This window comes from Podarcis pityusensis, assembly GCF_964106645.2.
Source record: "Podarcis pityusensis genome assembly, chromosome: 15".
Lineage (NCBI taxonomy): Eukaryota > Metazoa > Chordata > Lepidosauria > Squamata > Lacertidae > Podarcis > Podarcis pityusensis.
The window spans coordinates 8,520,813-8,533,769 of record NC_138040.1 but is presented as its reverse complement, the minus strand read 5'-3'; the positions used below and the strand labels follow the sequence as shown (position 1 = coordinate 8,533,769).

Here is a 12,957-nt window from a genome sequence, read left to right as displayed (position 1 = left end):
AGAAATTTTTTGTCCCATGGCTGAAACTAACATAATAAATAGGCAATCAATTTCAGTGCATTTCAGCACAAGAGTAATGTAAAAGAATAATGCAGCAAATAGAATAATGTTTTATGATGTAACATTTGCAAACTAAAGAAAGCTCCACAAGAAGAGTGGGTGCTACGCCATATTTGCTTGTGTGATTTTCCATTCCTGGCCTTCGATGAACATGCAAATTGCTGCAATTTCTGCTTCCGTCTCCATCTGCAATGGGATTTTCTGACATCACAAGGTAAGGACCAGGTAACACCCTCATTCTCCTCCACCACTGTCTTTTCTACCTTTCACTGTTACCTAAAATTCTCTAGAGCCTGACACCACGTAGAAAAATAAATGTGCCCTTTTATTTTGAGTACCTACCGTATTTTTGCCCTATAGGGTGCACCGGCCCATAGGGCGCACCTAGTTTTGGGGGGGGAATAAAGAAAAAAAATTATTTTCCCCCCAGGCTCAGCGAAAGCCTGCATTCGCCCCATAGGACGCACACACATTTTCCCTTCATTTTTGGAGGCAAAAAAGTGCGTCCTATAGGGCGAAAAATACAGTAATTTGCCTGTCCGTCTCCTGCAACCTTCAGCACAGAATGCAGGATTTTAGATGGGGGCAGTCAGAGGATCTCCAGAGCACAGTTAGGGTGTTCTAGCCAACTAAGTTCCTACTCTAGGTGGATAGATACAGTATTTGTATCCGCCACTGGCCTTTGGATGTTCTACTCAAGAGCAGACGCAATGAAATGAAGGAACTCTTAGTAGCACTTAGTTTGCTAAAAATCTAAAACAAAGGCAGCAAAGGTAAGATCAGGAGCGGGGAACTTTTGGCCCCCGAGACGTTACTGAACTCCTGTTTTCCCTGGCCACTGGCCATAGTGCCTGCGGCTGTTGGGAGTTGTAGTTCTGCAACATCTGCTGAACTAAAAGCCCCCCCCCCACCTGCTAGGGTTCATCGCACAACATGTCAGTAGAGGCAAAGGAAGTAAAGGCAGCAGAACAAAAGAATCGTAAAAATTATCTGCCACTGGAATTTCCTCACATGCTCCGAATGAGTCATTGTTCACACTTCGCACTCAGCCCAGCCACACCACTAAAGACCAAGCTTTCATGCATGACGCAGTTTCTTTTTTAAACAACTATTTTAAAACAACCCATCCCTATAAAGAGCCAACCCAGACTAGACACAATGGGAGCAGGCCTGAATGTTCAAAACAAGGACGGGGACAGACAGACGACCTGTGGTGTTCCAGGGCCACATCCACACTACAGATTTAAAGCACCATGATGCCACTTTAACAGACACGTTTCCCCCCCCCCTCCCCCACACAAAAAAAAGAGACTCAGGAACTGCAATTTGCTCAGGGTGCTGAGAAGATGTTAGACAATCTCACATTCCCCTCACAGAGCGGTTCAACAGCCAACCCCTCTTCCCAGAGGATTCTGGAAATTGCAGCCGCGTGAGTGCTTGGGCCTACTGTTCTGAAGAATGCGCAAGATGCAGGCAAGCAGAAGGTTGTGTGAAAGGCTACCCTCTAAACCTACGGAGGTCATGTTTTTTTCACCCCCCACTCCACCGATGGCGAGAAGGTTGCCAAAAGAATGCCTCTCTTACCGAATCTAAAAGAGAGAGAGAGAAAAAAACAAAACAAAACAGGGGGTTAGACTTGAGCCATAGGGATATATCAAAGATACAGTGGTACCTCGGGTTAAGTACTTCTTTCCGGAGGTCCGTTCTTAACCTGAAACTGTTCTTAACCTGAAGCACCACTTTAGCTAATGGGGCCTCCTGCTGCCGCCACGCCGCCGGAGCACGATTTCTGTTCTCATCCTGAAGCAAAGTTCTTAACCCGAGGCACTATTTCTGGGTTAGCGGAGTCTGTAACCTGAAGCGTCTATAACCTGAAGTGTACGTAACCCAATGTACCACTGTGTATACAAAGCTGCCATATACCTTATATGAGGCACTGTAGTGTAGTGGCTGGACGCGGGTGGCACTGTGGGTTAAACCACAGAGCCTAGGACTTGCCGATCAGAAGGTCGGCGGTTCGAATCCCCGCGACGCGGTGAGCTCCCATTGCTCGGTCCCTGCTCCTGCCAACCTAGCAGTTCAAAAGCATGTCAAAGTGCAAGTAGATAAATAGGTACCGCTCCAGCGGGAAGGTAAACAGCGTTTCCGTGCGCTGCTCTGGTTCGCCAGAAACGGCTTAGTCATGCTGGCCACATGACCAGGAAGCTGTACGCTTGGCTCCCTCGGCCAATAAAGCAACCCCAGAGTCAGCCACGATTGGACCTAATGGTCAGGGGTCCATTTACCTTTAGTGTAGTGGTTAAGAGTATTGGACCAAGACCTGAAAGACCAGGGTTCAAATCCCTCCTCGGCCATCAGGTTCACTAGGGTGACCTAGGGCCAGTCACTGCTTCTTGGCCTAGGCTACCTCACAAGGTTGTTGTGAGGATTAAATGAGGAGGGAGAGAACCATGTAAACCACCTTGAGCGCCTAGGATAAAAAAAGGTGAAGTAGATTCCTTCATAGCAGGGGGTTGGGCTAGATGACCCTTGGGTTCCCTTCAACTCTATTGGCTGTGCACTCTACAACTCTACGGCTGTGCACTTATCAGCAGAGTCTCTCCAAGTTTTTGAACAGCCCTTCTTGCAGATGCTGGAGGTGAAACCTGGGAACTTCTGCAAGCAAAGCAACCACTAGTCTATTTTGCTAGGGCTCCTCCCAAATTGTCAGAACCAAAGCAATGCAGCCCTCCTGATAATAAGGCACCTTTGGGCTTCATTTGCAATATTTTTGGCATTAGTTCCAAGAAGCCAATATGACTTGTTGACTTGCAGCGGTTCTCAACCTGTGGGTCCCCAGATGTTGTTGGACTACAACTCCCATCATCCCTGAGCTCTGGCCTTGCTAGCTAGGGGTGATGGGAGTTGTAGTTCAACAACATCTGGGGACCCACAGGTTGAGAAAGGCTGGCTTAGAGGTTCTTGGTTTTTTGTGGGGGGTTTTTTACAATTAAGCAGTATATAAATGTTGTAATTAAATGAACAAAAAAATAAAATAGAAAAATTCAATCTGTTGAGAGGAGGGGGTGTTCATATGTGTGTGTTTTGGGTTTCAGTCCAAATCTCTTTTTAAAGAGGAGACCTTAGGTCAAACAACTGCAGGCCAGTGCTCAGCTCAAGCCTCTATTTCCTTGATTTGTAAAACGGGGATGGCAACAGCCGGTTTTCTAGCGCCGTTGCAATACTAACAGAAGAGGAACCAGTTTAGAACCAGTTTACCTGAAAGATATCCTCACCCCATATATATGTGTATATCCATTTGGCCAATTTTATCTGTGAAACAGGCACTTTTACAAACACCACACAATGCCTGTCTTGCACTTGCAAGGAATCGATCCTTCAATGCAACCGTACCTACACTTCGGAACTCCCTGTCCATTGATATTAAGCAGGTGCCTTCGCTGTACAGGCGGCAACCATTTTGTGTGCATCCAATTGACACATGACCACTGACACACAAGTCCTTTTGGACACGGGAGAGGGAGTAATGGGGACGGTGCAGGCTTATGCACACTCTGCCGTTGCGCGTGCGGGGGGAGCGCAGGAACATAACCCCCACACGAAATGGTCAGTTTTCAGCACGTGCTGAACATTTTATTTAAGCAAACATACCCAGACACGGTAAATCTGGCATGTTTCCATATGTAATTCAATTCCATATTGTTTATTTTTTTAAACTGCTGGTTTTATGTTGGGGAAATTTCATGCTTGTTTTTGACTGATAATCTTAATGTAAACGCCTTTGAGGTTTCAAATTACGAGGAAGCAGTACACAGATCCTGTTAAACAATTTTTTATTTTTTTTTTAAAAAAGGATAGTAATTGTGCTAAAACGAACCAAGGGTTCAACTCTGTGTAAGGCAGGGCCTCATCAAAATGGCAACCCTTGTGTGATAGTAAGACCACAATGCAGCGGATTGGATACTCACTTCATAGGAGGGACTTCATCGATCCTGTTGCCAAGCTGAGATTCGTGGGATTTGCTCCTCGTGAGGGTGGGGAAGTTGGGGAGCAGCTGGAAAACCTTCCGGCTGGGCGGTGGAGGAGTCCGTGGCGGCTTCCCCCTCTTGAGCTGGGGCGTCGTGGGGGGCGTGATGGTGATGCTGTGGGGAGTCCTGAGGTTCCGCCTCCCGCAGTGGGTGGGGAAAGCAAATGACTCCAAGAGGCTGTCGGCGCTGCCGGGGGGGCCTTGGTCCGAGGAAGACAGGAGCGTGGACGTGGAGACGGAGCGGGCCTGTGGGCCGTTCCCCTTCAGGGACGTCAAGCTGCCGTGAGTCCACGTGAGCGAGGTGGGGCAGGGGGAAAGTTCGGAGGGAGGCATCAAGCTGGCTTCACGGCGTGTGTCCGGCAGATTCCACACCAGGTCGTCTTTGTACTCTCCACCTGCACATGGGAAGGAGAACGCAATTGGACGGCTTTAAGAAAAGGGATTGTATTCTTAATCTTTGTTGGAAGCCGCCCAGAGTGGCTGGGGAAGCTCAGCCAGATGGGCGGTGTACAAATAAATTATTATTATTATTATTATGGCGGGTGCCAACTAGCTGCAAGTCATGGTGGCTGATTCCTATGTCCAGGATCAGGAGATGACACAACAGCTACTAGGGAACATCAGCAAGAGAGGATTATTGCTCTTGCATCCTGCTATCGGGACACGGGTGGTGCTGTGGTTTAAACCACAGAGCCTAGGGCTTGCCAATCAGCAGGTAAGCAGTTCAAATCCCCGCGACATAGTGAGCTCCCGTTGCTCGGTCCCTGCTCCTGCCAATCTATCAGTTCGAAAGCACGTCAAAGTGCAAGTAGATAAATAGGTACTGCTCCAGTGGGAAGGTAAACAGCATTTCCATGCGCTGCTCTGGTTCGCCAGAAGTGGCTTAGTCATGCTGGCCACATGATCCGGAAGCTGTACGCCAGCTCCCTTGGCCAATAAAGCAAGATGAGTGCCGCAACCCCACAGTTGGCCACGACCAGGCCTTATGGTCAGGGGTCCCTTTACCTTTACCTATCCTACTATCAAGGCAGAATAACTCACAAGGCGTCAGTGAAATTAACTCTTGGTTCAAGGAAACAAAACAGCTCAGGCCTAGTGAGCACAGCAACTCTTCCCCAAAGCTCTTGCCCCAATGGCGTGGTTGTGTGGACTGAAGATCCCCACCTTCCCACTGCTCTCTAAGGCTCTTCCTCAGCCAAGTCCTTCCCAAGCAATCTGAGGCTCCTTCGCCTTTTCTGTCTCTGCTCCGCACTCTTCATACCTCTGCAGGTTCTGGGAGACCGGGGGAGGGAGGGGAGCTGGTCGCAGCAGGAGGGGGAGAGCCCCTGGCTTCTTCAGCAGCCTGCTTCATCTCTGCCTCTTCCCCCCCCCTCCAGGCTCTGCTTCTCCCTCTGCCTCTGGACTGCTCTCTGCCCCAGCCTCTTCCTGCTCACTAAGTCCTGTTACCCCTCCAGCTTCTGATATATCCTCCTCCCATGCCACACAAGGACACCTGGTGCACAATTAAACCACACGGCTTCCCCCAAACAAATCCTCGAAGCAGCAGTTTGTTCAGAGTGCTGGGAATTATAGCTCTGTGAGGGAGGAAAACTACAGTTCCTGGGCTTCTTGGCGGGGGGGACGGGGACTCACGCGCTTTCAAAGTGCATTGAATGTGCTTTAAATGTATGGCAGGCATCTGTGCCTGGCTGGCCACTGGGATACAGGGCTAGATAGACCTCTGGTCTGATCTAGCAAGGATCTTATGATAGATCGCAATAGGCAGACCACACAGTAGCTGTCATTGCCTCTGCTGCCACCTGCTGTTGGACTCCTTGTCTTCCACCCTACCAGTCGCTAGCAGCAAGGCTGCCTATTGCTTACTGAAATAGAGATCTACCACTGGAGGACCCGCTAGTCTCCAGGAGCAGCACATGAAGCCTTCTTACCTGTGCGGGTCACTTTCCGCAAGCAGGCGAGAGCCCCGTTGAGCCGGGAGCATTCCTCAGCGCTGGCCCCGCACCTCTTCATGGTGTCTTTCACTTTCGACTCGTCCATTTCCAGTAAGGCATCGAGGGTCAACTCCTCCGGTATCCTCTGCAAGAAAGAACAGTGGTTTGTGTGCGTGGATTTTATAAGCTCTGTCATTTATTTGTTCAGGAAACTTTTGCAGGAAGATGGAGTCCTGTCTCCACCCCTGCCTACCCTCCTCCTATTTGGGGAACGAATTAATCACGCTATGTGGTTGAGACGTGCTCAGGCAGATTGCTGGGTCAAGGAACACGGTCAGGAGCTTGGTCCCTGGTGTGGCTCGTTTGGTGACAAGCAACAGCTGCTTTGGCTAGAGCGTTGCCTCGTTCTGAGTGTTTGTGTGTGTGTTTTAACAAGGTCGAACAAAGGAACAACGAGAAATTTGTTTCTGACTGGACGGTCCAGTCACTCGCTCCCGGCTTTGAAAGAGTGACGAGGCAGTTGCAGGAAAAGCTGGCTGTGACTTGCGCCCAACCATCACTGCACTCTCCCTGTAAGCAATGACCGGCCTTTCCTGGAGTGGCATCTGTGCCAAAATATATACAAAGAACTGCCCGCCCAAGCATTGCACTTACGCGTACGCAGGTCCGGAAGATACTGCAAAAGCTCAGCATCATTTGCCACCTGAAGCGGCTGGGGCAACCAACGTGGATGCTTAGACCTCAGCCCATGCAAATGGGGCTGGTGCCGGGAGCAGCCATCACTGGGCAGCTGCTGAGGCCCACGCCCTTGCAGGAGGGCCCACCCCTCACCCTTTCTGACGTTGCTGCCTGCGTTCACCTCCTGTCTCTGAGCATGTGCACAGCCACAAAGGTGCTAATATTGACTGGGTTCAGAGGGAGAGGGCAAACAAGTGAGTGCCTTCAAGGGTACAAAAGAGACTCATAGATAGTCCCCTGCCTGCAACCCTGCAGCTGTCATGGTTAGCAAACAACACTGCAAAGTGGGTGCATGGGATATTTTGGCCACTGAGGATTGCATTTTCTCATGTGCAAGCAGTAAGTAGGGCTGGAGCCAGAGGCCAGAGTGAACGGGACACCCCCTTTTATTTCTCTGCCACCCCACCTCCACTTCCCCCCATCTTCCTATCCTATCCTCATGATATTATGCCTCCCACAGTAAGTGAAGTCAGTATTAGTATCCCCCACATGGTGGGAGAGGGCCGAGGCTGAGAAAGAGAATGACTTGCCAAAGGGCATAACAGACATGAGATTTAAACAAGGGAAGTCCTGATTCATAGCACAAACTCTTGGCCCCTGCACCGGGGGTTAGGAACATCCGTTACTGGACTACAACTCCCATCATCCCTGGCTATTAGCCATGCTAGCAGGGCCCAATGGGAATTATAGCCCAGCCACCATTTCCCCTTCACTGCCATATCTTTTTCAACAATAAACTTTCTCTTCCAAATTTTCCTCAGGGCGAAAGCGATGGGCCCAAGGTCACCTAGCGAGAATCATGGTCTGGAAGAGATTCAAGCTCATCCTCCCTGGTCCTAGTTTGACTCTCTAAGGCAGTGGTTCTCAACCTGTGGGTCCCCAGATGTTGTTGGACTACAACTCCCATCATCCCTGAGCTCTGGCCTTGCTAGCTAGGGGTGATGGGAGTTGTAGTTCAACAACATCTGGGGACCCACAGGTTGAGAAAGGCTGCTCTAAGGGATGGGGAAAACCTGTTGCCCTGAACTACAACTCCCTGGCCACCATCCCTGCTAGCTGCAGCTGATGGGAGTTATAGTACAGTGATATCAGGAAGACTAGAGGTTCCCCACTCTTGCCCTACGCGATGCCAGCTTCTGAAGAGACAATTTTTGGACCCCCCCAAGACCAAGAACAGAAGACAAGAGGGAGGAAGAAGATCCTCCACATGCAAGCAAGAGGCATGCTGGGAAGAAAAGAAACAAGAGAGTTTGATAACTTAAAAAACCAGGCTGGAATCCAAGTCACGAAGCGAGAGAGTTGCTGAGTGTTCCGGAAGCTCGTTCCGACACCAGATGATATAAGGACAGAGTTAGCATGTACTTGCACGAGACAACTGCTTCTTTTAGGAATGCTTCCAATCCGTTTCCTCCTTCCTTCCCTCCCTCCTCTTTCCCCGAAACAAACATCTTAACATGAGCGCAAATGAAACTTGGGGTGGCATCACCCTCAGGCAGTGCAGACTCGAACCAGCTGACTCCAAGGGGCAGGGACCGGTTCCCCAATTCACACAGCAATAGAGCCCATGGAGACTGTGGGAAGGTTCAACATTGGGACGCCAAACACAACTCAGGCCTCCTCTCCACCATACATGTAAAGCAATGCCGTACGACTCCAGCCATCACGGCTGTCCGCCAAGGAATCCTGGGAACTGTATTTTACCACCACCCCACATATCTGTAACCCCCTGACTACAGTTCCCAGGATTCTCTGGGGGAAGCCATGACAGTTAAAGTGGCATAATAGGGCTTTAGATGAATAGTACGGATGGAGCATAAGAATCCTCCTGGTTCTAGGCTCAGGTGATCCCAGAGAGCCAAAACCATGCGTCATAATATGTAGGCCCCAAGGCCTGCTGCGGTGTTGCTGAGGGAAGCCATTTTCCCCACACACAATGCCTCAACACAACACCACCCTGTGATCTTCAGATAGAAGGAGGCATAGGAATTGAATAAATAATGACAACAACATTCAAGGGCGTCATGGAGACACTAAAATGGCTGTAGGTGCTGACCCTGCCCATACCAACTGGGAGTCCTGACTTTTCCTAGCCCTTGGGTCAAGGCACAACACTTAGCCAGAGGTCTATATTATTCTAACCAGGCTGAAGCATAGTTTTAGGCCAGGGTTTCCCAAACCTGACTCCCCAGCTGTTCTTGGACTACAGTTCCCATCATCCCTGACCGCTGGTTCTGCTAGTTAGGGGTGATAGTCCAAAAACAGCGGGAGAGTCAAGTTTGGGAAACCCTGTTTTTAGGCCCTGATCCAATCATACATAAGAGCAAACCAGCCGAGGCCTCATCTACACTACACATTTAAGGCAGTATCATACCACTTTAGACAGCTATGACTCCCCCGCAGAGAATCCTGGGGAATGCTGTTTGATAAAGGTTCAGAGAGTTGTTAGGAGATCCCTATTTCCCTCACAGAACTACAATTCCCAGAGGAATTGACTGTGAAACCACTCTGGGAACTGTAGTTCCATGAGGAGAACAGGCGGCCTCCTAACCACTAAAAGTATGGGGAGGATCTCGCCTGTGTAACAGCATTCAAGGCAGCCAAATAAATTACTGAAAATGGAACGCCTTGCCAAATATTTAGATGCTTAATGCTCTTTGGGACCTTTTTGCTTCCCTGGCAGCAACCGCTGCTTCTCTGCACCATCCCCCCTTTTTTGCCTCTGCGGTCACTTCCCCTCATCGGCCCTCATTTGCCCAAACTCCTGTTTCATCCAACTGGCTGCGGTGCTTTGCTTTTTGGACACCAAGGATGTTGTGGTGTAGTCACAATGTTGGGGGGGGACCACCTGGAGGTTGCCAAAAACAAACAGACTAAAAGTCATTGTGGGCAAGCAAAGCCAAGGACAGGTAGGAAGGGAAATGGCACCTAAAAGACCTGTTCTGAAACCGTCTAATTTTCCCAAACAGAACACACTTTTGAATCTTGACAAAGGTAAAGATGAAACCAAGAACAGTGACATCACAAGTGCCTTTGGGGTCCTTGTATGAGAAATGCCATCAATATCTCGTACCCCTGACAGCAGGCACAATCTAGCCTGTTTATTATCATTATCAAGCTGGGCAAAGCAGCATCCTCCCTCTTTTATTCTGCCATCTTCGCACATAATCTGGTGTCTGAATTGGGTTCCGGAACACGCTGTTAATTCTCACCAACGGGCTGGCTCACACCCAGATCCGAAAGAAAAGCTGCTACCATACAAATGGGGCGCATGCAAGCAAGTACGGCGGGCACACGTGTGCACGAGAGAACAGTCCTAAGGAACATTTTGTCTAAAAAAGATGCAATCTGCAAATTAAGTTCCTTTGCATTTTTACAAATGACACAGCCAGATTCTTTTGCAGAGGCTCCTGGACGAAGGTTTGTCGCCCAGCCTACGTATTTTTAAGGAGCGGAGCAACGCACAAAAGGAAGCCCTGAGATACCCACCAAATCCCTGACTATCGTAACTTCAACTTTTGTTAAACAAGCTAAACATGCAGTCCTCATTATGGTGGAAAGCAACTTTTAGAATGAAGGCAGCATCCATCAATTATTCCAAGACTAGAGTGCATTTTATCCAGGTTTCCAGGAACAATATCTTCTTCGCTCACCACACTCCTGTTCTCAAGCGCTGCCACAACTTTCCACATTACAAGTTTCCCATTACATCCAGGTTTGAGGGTGCCTCTGGCAAAGTACAAGCATGTGGTTTTCCTCCACCAGCACACTGCCCAAAACCCACCTCCAATCTCCCGCTTCCACAGTTGCTATTTGCCCTCGAAGGTGCTGCTTGCAGTGAAACGTGTGATTAATGCAACATGCCATTCGGCCCAAACTAGCAAAGAAAGGGGGTTGGGGCTGATGGTGGAGATTTGTTTGTCAGAACTGAATCCTGCTGAGGCTGTCGGAAAACCTGGGGGGGGGGGGGCTGTGGCAGGAGGAGGCACAAGGTGGAGGGATCCACAGGGCAGGATTAAAGGGCTGCAGGATACACAGAGCTTGGGGCGGCAGCGGGCAGGAATGCCTCCCCATCGGGCGCACGTTTGAACTAAAGCGAGCTATTATTAGCGGGCGATCAGCTGAATGCGCCAACTTCACAATCAGTGCTGAGGCCTAGTTTATACCAAGGTGGAAAACAGGCGTCAGGAAGACTGAACAGCTTCAGGGTGCAGGAGGGGGCTAGCCAGGCAAGATGACTCCTCTCAAAAACATTCCCTGCACGCAGACATCTAATGTATCAAGGAAAAGGGTTCTGCCTATCCACCTTCCTCTCTGATATTTGGGTTTTCTAAGCGCAGGGATTTCTTCCCTGTTTTTGTTTTTTACTTCTCCCAAAGAATCCTGCAGTTTGTTAAGGGTGCTGGGAACTGTAGCACTGCGAGAAGTAAACTACAGTTCCCAGGATTCTCTGGGGGGAGCCATCGGTTTCAAATGTACAGTGGTACCTCAGGTTAAGTACTTAATTCGTTCCGGAGGTCCGTTCTTAACCTGAAACTGTTCTTAGATTGAAGCACCACTTTAGCCTATGGGGTCTCCTGCTGCTGCCGCGCTGCCGGAGCACGATTTCTGTTCTCATCCTGAAGCAAAGTTCTTAACCCAAGGTAATATTTCTGGGTTAGCGGAATCTGTAACCTGAAGCGTATGTAACTTGAAGCATATGTAACCCGAGGTACCACTGTACAGTGCATACGCAGTAGTTTGTTAAGGGTACCGGGAACTGTAACTCTGTGAGGGGCAAACTGAAGTTCTAAAGGATTATTTGGGGGAAGCCACGTTCCTTAAATGTATGGTGCGCACACAGAGGTTTGTCAAGGCTGTTGGGAATTGTGGTTCAGTGAGGCAGCAAAACTACGGTTCCCAGGATTCTCTGGAGAAAGTCATGTGCCTTTAAATGTGTGGTCCATGCGCAGCCTCGGTCTGAGATCCCCCACCCCCACCCCCGGCTTGTAGTCCCTCGCCTGGAATTTAATTTTAGAACACCGGAATGGCGAGTTGTAGGAAAAAAGTATAAGGAGATTATATTTAAACAATCCCAACGACCTTGAATTGGAAGAGCTCAGACAGGATTTTCAAAGCCTGCTGCCGGCCCTCACGACATGCAATGTGGGTGCATGCATATTCTCTCTCATTTATTTATTCTCTCTCTCTCTCTCTCTCTCTCTCTCTCACACACACACACACACAGCTAAACCCAGTGGGGCTGTAATGGAACAAATAAAGAGGCTCTCTTTAAAAGAGCCACTCTCACACACTGTACATATGTGACAGATTAACATTTAAAACACACACACACACACACACACACGAACTGCTCCACAGCATCCTTGGGAGATTAGCCCAATATGATTCATCTCCGTGTCTGCCCCCCCCACCTCCCGCCAACGCAATAAAGAAACCGCTGGTCACTAGTTTAAGCAGGATCTTAAAATAAGTTCCAAGAGACAAAAATAAACTAAAAACTAGACTTGATCTCTGAGCTCATTCCTAGGAGGATTTACTGGAAAAACACACTATATTAGAAATACCACGTGCAACAAAAGGGGCTGCGCCCGCCCCATTTTATCTGCTGGGAGGGCATTCCAGAAAGGTTGAGCTCTCAAGTAGCTAGGTCTCAGTGAGCAGAATCTCCTCATCGCAACACCCCCCCCCCCAAATCCAGGCACTCACTCAGTGCCTCTGGGCATTTAGAACCTCATCTGTAGGAGACTGGGGAACTGGTCCATCTAATGCAGGGGTAGGCAACCTAAGGCCCGTGGGCCAGATCCGGCCCAATCACCTTCTCAATCCGGCCTGCAGACGTTCCGGGAATCAGCGTTTTTTTACATGAGTAGAATGTGTGCTTTTATTTAAAATGCATCTCTGGGTTATTTGTGGGGCAAAGGAATTCGTTCATTTTTTTCTTCAAAATATAGTCCGGCCCACCACATGGTCTGAGGGACAGTGGACCGGCCCACAGCTGAAAAGGGTTGTTGACCCCTAGTCTACACGGACTTGCAGCCGCTCTCCAGGGTCTCACCTCATTTCCAAGGTCCCCCCCCCCCATCTCTCTCCTCCATCCAGGCAAGCAAAGAGGCAATATCAGAGATCGAGGGCACATTCCAGCCAGACAAAAACACTAAGTAATGGTGTGCAGCAAGGCCAGGGCATGGCCAGGGGAGAGGG

At 49.4% G+C, this 12,957-nt stretch overlaps 1 protein-coding gene across 1 annotated transcript in view; it reads right to left on the bottom strand.

Annotated features, from left to right (window-relative positions):
• LOC308464133 (kinase suppressor of Ras 1-like) overlaps positions 1-12,957 on the bottom strand; it is a 120,922-nt gene that overhangs the window by 33,441 nt on the left and 74,524 nt on the right. Inside the window, 3 exon segments of the mRNA XM_080983314.1 lie at positions 4,025-4,027; positions 4,030-4,482; positions 6,016-6,163. Coding sequence (XP_080839440.1) covers positions 4,025-4,027; positions 4,030-4,482; positions 6,016-6,163 — 604 coding nt within the window.